The 6,676-nt window shown below is 40.3% G+C and overlaps 1 protein-coding gene across 1 annotated transcript; it reads right to left on the bottom strand.

Moving 5' to 3' along the window:
• Positions 1-2,003: 2,003 nt before the first annotated feature.
• Positions 2,004-6,112, bottom strand: LOC119485432 (acidic mammalian chitinase-like). Its single transcript, XM_037765052.1, has 12 exons — positions 6,077-6,112; positions 5,929-5,986; positions 5,055-5,081; positions 4,749-4,953; positions 4,417-4,473; positions 3,956-4,121; positions 3,727-3,851; positions 3,512-3,635; positions 3,241-3,423; positions 2,976-3,092; positions 2,755-2,887; positions 2,004-2,467 (listed from the first exon to the last, which is right to left on the bottom strand). Exons 2-12 carry the CDS (start codon positions 5,951-5,953, stop codon positions 2,184-2,186), a joined length of 1,446 nt encoding a protein of 481 aa, XP_037620980.1. The 5' UTR covers positions 5,954-5,986; positions 6,077-6,112; the 3' UTR covers positions 2,004-2,183.
• Between the last annotated feature and the right edge of the window lie 564 nt (positions 6,113-6,676).

Below are 6,676 nucleotides of genomic sequence, written 5' to 3'. Positions count from 1 at the left end.
TACTTAACCCTCCTATTGTCTTCCCGTTGACCATGCAACTTTTGTCTTCCCTGGTCAAAATTGACCCGGTCTGGTTTGACTGTTTATAAAGCATACAGTATAAACTATCACCCAATTCTGTGTTACACCTTTTTGGCCAACTTAATTCCTAAATATTAAGTTTTACACTTTTTTGGGGGGAAATTAAGGTTAATAAACATAATTTCCGTGAAATTATACCTATTTTTTTTAGTAAAGAAAAGCAGATATTATGAATTATTTTTACTATAGTTATTATCAGAGGAACACAATGTTGATGGATTATCACACACATATATATATATATGTGTGTGATAATCCATTAATACAGTTTTGAAAGCATTACATTTTTTTAATAGCAGCACATAAAGACACTTGTGGTCTTCCCATCAATTTTGATTCGGGAAGACCACAGATGCTATAGATTTGAATAAAACACCCACAGTTCAACGAAAGTAGTGGTCAATATTTTTGCAAAGACAACAGTAGGCAACCATCCATGTTATTTTGGGGCAATTAGATTAAAGAAATCCATATTTATGATATAATGAAGTTTGAAAACAAGTCAAATTTGACCCGAGGACAACAGGAGGGTTAAGGAGAAAACTTAAGGTGTTTTGGGCAACCGGCTCCTGGATTACTTCCAATATCTTCTTCTCAGTGATAAAAGCCTGTCATGACATGCACACTGTGGGCCTTTATCAAACCACCCCCTACACCCTCTCCCTACCCACTTACACCTCATTTGTGCTTTCGCATTGAGGGTCTGCCATATTAAGTGCCATCCCAAACCAATTATCAGGCAGTGGAAGTGGATAATATAACCCTCCAATAGCGAGCCTTTATCAGTGCTGACTTACTGTCCAGGTGCCGCAGCCCTTGTGTTCATCATGGAACACTCTCTGTACAAATGTAGTTCCTTGCAACTACCCATAATAAAGTAAACTGCTCAAACTAATATAGACATTTAATATGGTTATACCAACATTAACAACTTAAAGGTTACATTGTATTTAGGATCAAATGTCTAGTCTAGAAAACGGTAGACATGTTCCATTGATTGTAAAGTGTTATATAAACTCGGAAAAAAAAGTTTGGAAATTTGTGTTTGGTTGATGATTTCTCTGTTGTTACAACACTAATTGGCATTGTATTCTACATCGTTGGAAAGCCTGTTTATTAATCTTCACAATGATGTCCAACTTGTAAGGATCATGCATTTGTGGGATGAGCAGGACAGCTGATTATGTGGGTAGCGGCCAAGTAAAACTTGCCAAAATGCTCTGCCACTCTCCAGTTCTAGAAAGGCCCCATTCATTGTTTTTTGCCATTAAACCTCAGTACTCAAAGCTGGGACTCAATAGTATCACATTGTTAGTCATATTTACTTGAGCCGGGGCAGCTGTGGCTCAGAGGGTAGAGAAAGTCCTCCAACAATCGGAAGGTATGTGAATGAGTATTTAGATTAGATGGGCAATGTTGGCACCTTGCATGGCAGCCTCTGCCATCAGTGTATGAATGTGTGTGAATGCTGACATGTAGTGTAAAGCGCTTTGAGTGGTCGGAAAACTAGAAAAGCGCTTTGGTAAATGCAAGTCCAAGTCCATTTGAATCTTGGTTAATTTTATATTGTATTTCTACAAAGTTCTTGCAAAGCTGTTTGTGTTAAGATAACACTAAACACTGCACTTGAGAAGCTTTTGATTGTTAGATATATTTACATATAGTTAGAAATAGGTGTTTACCCCCAGCAAAATGAGTTTTTTAAAATTAAAAGTATTGCTTTGGTATTGGTACAAAAACTAGGATACTCAATCCATCACCAGTACTGAAACAATGATACCAAGCTCAACAGTTATAATGTGTGGCAACACGTAGGTTTGTGGAACAAAGTATGGATAAAGTAGTAGATTGAAATGAATATGTAGATTGAAATGATGAGCCAGTACTCAACAATTTGTACCAAAGTACTTCAATGCTTTTATTTGAAATTTAAAATCTGCTACATATTGAACAAGAAAATACTTTCTATCCATACAATACGCTAACGATGGACTCATTTTGGTAAATGATTGATTATACAGTGGATACAAGAGAACTTTTAACAGTGGATTTAACAGTTGACTTTTGCATCAGTTGTAATACACATCGTCTCCACTCGTGGCTCAGGGCCAGACGCAGCACTTGCAGCTGTCATCATAGATAGATCCTGGTCCGCATTGCCTCACGTGGGTGATGCCACCAGCGCACATGTAGAAGCTGTTCTTGTCGTCTGGGTGGGGGTACAGACCGTCAGGTTTGCCGTTGCAGAAGCCGGATCCTGGGGCGTGGGTGGTGGTAGTGGTGGTGGTTGCAGGGGTGGTGGTGGTTGGTTTGGTAGGATCAGGTTTGGGGGTGGGAGTGGTAGGACCAGGTTTGGGGGTGGTGGTAGAGGGCAGTGGGGGCAGTTCTGAATGGTAGAAAGAGAAGAGGGCATTTGAGGCAGAGAAATAAATGTCCATTCATGTTTGTCTATAACTTCACTGTGTTTTTAATGAATTATCCAGACAACATTGTACATGACTTTATTACTCCAATAAATTACTGAGAGGGAGGCTCATTCTCAAGGCTTACAGAAATACATGGTATCACAAGCAAAATACCTGCCTTTTTTATATGCAAATGACTGTAGTAGTCCAGGACATGTCATCTATGTTTTCTAAGGAAAACATCTGCGTAAAAAAGCTTCCGACTTACCAGAACCAAGAAGTTTGCGGAGATGACCCAGCAGAGGGTGGTTGCCCTCGCCGCAGAATCGTCCCGCAAAGTCATCTAAATCGAGGGCCCACACAAAGGCACCACCAAAGTTGTTCTGCTGAAGGTAACGCACCTATAGGGGCAAAAAATAAAAATAAGTTGGTGTTAATACTTTGGATTCGCTGTGAATGTGTTAAATAATAGAGTTGAATGTCACCTACCTTGGTCTCATAGCTCTCCCTGGTGTCGAATCCTACCCACTCACTGTTCTTGGTGGCATAGGGAACTTTCTGGTCCTCAATCCACTGAAGGGTGGTGCCCTTCACGAAGCCACAGATCTAGACCATGCAGACATCATGATGTTTGTGTAGCTTTACAATAAATTTGAACTTTGTCTTCTTACACAGGCCATTCAATGCCAACGTATCTAATATATACTCTACATTATATGGTAATGGGTTTACTCCAGCCTTATCTAAACTGTACCTCATAGTAGGACCAGAATCCAGCTTCACGTGTGTATGGTCCGGCTGATGCAGGGCCGCTAGCTGGGGCTCCAACGCCAGTGTTTGCTGATGTCAGACGGAAGGTACGACCATAAGCAGCAAATCCCATCCTCAGCTTCTCCACTGGGGTGCCGTTGTCTCTCCAGTATTTCATGGCATAGTCCTACAAAAGTTGTTGGAAGAGGTGAAGTAAAACTCTTTAAATGGTTACCCCCAAGTTAATTTTTCTCCAGTTCCCAATGTCCACTTACAGTGTTAAAGTAGATGAGGTCACCGTGGTCCTGGGATCCGCGGAACAGTGGGCTGTTGTGTCCGGTGAACCGTTCCCAAGTTCCATGGAAGTCGTAGGTCATCACATTGATGAATTCCAGTTCCCTGGAGATGGGGGGGAGACATAGTCACTTCAAAAACCTTGGTACAACTCCCAGATTTCTCTCTCAAGAGGTATAAAAGACAACACACTCACTTGGCAATCTCAGCAATCTCATATCCAGCATCGATGGTTCCCTTTCCTGCGGACACGGCAGCAGTCAGCATGAGCTGAGGATTGCTGGTGGCCTTGGCCTCAGCTGCATAGCCAGCAACGAGCTCCTGCAAATACAGACCAGAGACAAAGTAAGAAAGAAGTCAACATGATGTAAACCATAGCACAGTAGCTGTGAATTGCAGCTAGAAACTCAAGCAGGAGTACCCACCCTGCAAAGCAGAGTGAACCGCTGTTTGTCCTGTGGAGGACTTCCACGAGATCCAGGGTACTCCCAGTCCAGATCCAGACCATCAAATCCATGAGTCCTCAGGAACTTGATTGAAGACTGGATGAACTTCTGACGGTTGGCTGCGTTAGACACCATGATGGAGAATCTGCGGGGAAGATTGAGCTCTGTTATCATACTTGGTACGATCCAAAAGACTTTTTTCGGTAAAGTAGGATAACAGCCTTTGGCCTTTAGCAGCTCTTAGCTTTTGGGAAAAACAACTGACCTCGGTTTTAATGCATGATTAATATTTAGGATGGTTTTGATTGGTGTTTTGTTATCAATATGTTTGTTTGTTTTTTTCAAATATGAGCTTCATAGCTTGCAAACCACACTATCTGGTTAGCTATCTGTTGATGATTTGTTCTAAACATGTGAAGCATGTGATACATGTTACTCACTGTGTTGAACCAAAGTTCCATCCACCAACAGCCAGCAGAGTCTTCAGTTCAGGATTTCTGGAAACAGCACAGAGGGTAGGTCATTTCCACCTCACTTTGTTCAAGCTTTAACTGCTTGTAACAGAACAATATATCATTTAGAAACAAGTAGTGCATTTATATTTTTACAGAAGGGAACATCTCTGGGCTTGAGAGATTATGTCAGTCAAGTCCCCATTTCAGCAAGAATTACCGGGCTGAAGGCCTCCTGTGCAAAGCACTGAACTTCTGCTATTTCCGGAGGTACTGTAGCTTAGCCTGACCTCTGACCTATCTCAACTCTGGCCACTTACTTGGTCTTCAGGTTATTGAAAGCCTTGTAGAGGACGTCATCATTCCACTCGTAGGTAACCAGCTCGTTGTTGCTGTTGATGATGGAGAAGGCGTAGATCAGGGTGGTGCAAAGGAAGGGGTCCACATCTTGTGGCAGGTACTTCCCCTCATTAGGTCTGTACTGGGACCAGTTGGTGAAGTAGCATACCATCTTGGTGGCAGATCCTGTGTTGGAGTAAAGGAACATTAAAGAATCATTGATTCCAGTCAACAAGTGAATATCCAAATCAAATGATGGTAGTTGATCAAAAAGTATTACGACTTACCCAGCTGGCATAACACCAGACATAAGCCTAAAGAATATAGAAAAGAAATGGTTAGACAAATAAAAGCTCATTCTAAAATCCAAAACTATTAAAGGGGTAATTTTGGTATTTTTAAAACCTGGACCCTATTTTCCCATGTTTTTGTATCTAACTGACTAATAGTTAATGAAACATAACTAACAACAATTTCTGAAATTGGTCAAGTATTGAGGGAGAGCGCTGTAGACGACTGCTGCTCACGGGCTGCATTATGGTGCTATTGGGGCAAGCCGGCACTGTCATTTATGTCTACTAAAAGTGCTTGTTTTTGCCATGACATGGCGAAAACCAACAAGCCAGGCACAGTTTGTTGTGTTGGAGTACAGAAAACGTAACTTAGTTTAATCTAAAAGGCAAAAACAAGCACTTTTGTGGACGTAACGTTACATTGACGCTGCTCACTTATCCACAATACTGGACAAATTTCAAAAATAGTTGTCCCCATTAGTCACTTAGACACAAAAACATGGGTAAATAGGGTCCAGGTTGAAAAATACCAAAGTTAACCCTTTAAATCAAGTCAATTTTATTTCTAAAGCCCAATATCACAAATTTGCCTCAAGAGGCTTAGTAATCTGTACAGCATACGACACCGTCTGTCCTTAGACCCTTGATTCAGATAATGAAAATCTCACACAAAAAAAACATTTAAGAGGGAAGGAAATGGAAATTATTGAAATCTCAGGAGGACTAACAGAGGAGGGATCTCCCTGGACGGACAGACATACAATATAGATCAACATAGTACAACTACAGTATGGATAATCAGGATGACTAAATTAGACATTAGAATCTGTTGGTGAAGAGTAAAACTGCACCAAATGAAGATAAATACCTGCTAGAATGGTGAGCTTGGTCATCTTGAATTCACTTCTCACAACTGCACTGGATTACTGTAAGACAAAAACATAACCAGGTTCAATGATTGAAACAACAGCAGAAAGCTACCATCCCCAAGGCATTGTTTTCCCTTGTAAACTCACCTTGGGACTGGATGAGGGACCCAAACAACAGCAGTGAAGTTTGGCCTTTAATACAGTTGATTGTGCCCAGAGGAAGGAGGAGGTGTAGCAGCCTTTGATACATTGAGGTAATAAATGTTATGATTATTAAACAATGTTTTGATAAGATCCTGCAAAGTCTATACCATAGGATATATAGACAATAATTTACTCAGTGCAGCACTAAAGAGCATGCATTCAACACATGAACCAGTTGTAACTTAGGTCACTAAATAGATCACTCATTAATATATATTTTGATATTCTTTTATTTGTTTTTATCTTATGCACCTTGTGCTCTTTTATCTTGCTTTTATATATGTAAAGCACTTTGAATTGCCTTTGTGTATGAAATGTGCTACATAAATAAACTTGCCTTGCCTCATTATCATATCATTAATCAGACACAATGTCCTGTCATCTGATCATTGTCCTGATATTTTACCTAATATTTGATCATTAGAAAAATCAATTCATAGTTTATTTAGCCTGTAAAACGCAGACATTAGCTGCCCCTTTTTTGCTTTCATATTATTGAAATTAAATACCTAGGTTTGTTTTTCACCATTTCACTCTGACATA

Source organism: Sebastes umbrosus, chromosome 1 (assembly GCF_015220745.1).
Source record: "Sebastes umbrosus isolate fSebUmb1 chromosome 1, fSebUmb1.pri, whole genome shotgun sequence".
NCBI classification, from domain to species: domain Eukaryota; kingdom Metazoa; phylum Chordata; class Actinopteri; order Perciformes; family Sebastidae; genus Sebastes; species Sebastes umbrosus.
Note: the sequence above shows the minus strand (reverse complement) of the source record. Positions and strands in the feature narration are given on the sequence as shown.

What these genes read in the sequence shown, in the direction of transcription:
- LOC119485432 (XM_037765052.1), bottom strand. Translation starts at nt 5,953, where the DNA reads ATGACCAAGCTCACCATTCTAGCAG. An exon ending in TGGAACTTTGGTTCAACACA is followed by an intron (nt 4,122 to 4,416) that starts GTGAGTAACATG and finishes TCTTCCCCGCAG; the next exon opens with ATTCTCCATCATGGTGTCTA. An exon ending in GGGAGAGCTATGAGACCAAG is followed by an intron (nt 2,888 to 2,975) that starts GTAGGTGACATT and finishes TTGCCCCTATAG; the next exon opens with GTGCGTTACCTTCAGCAGAA.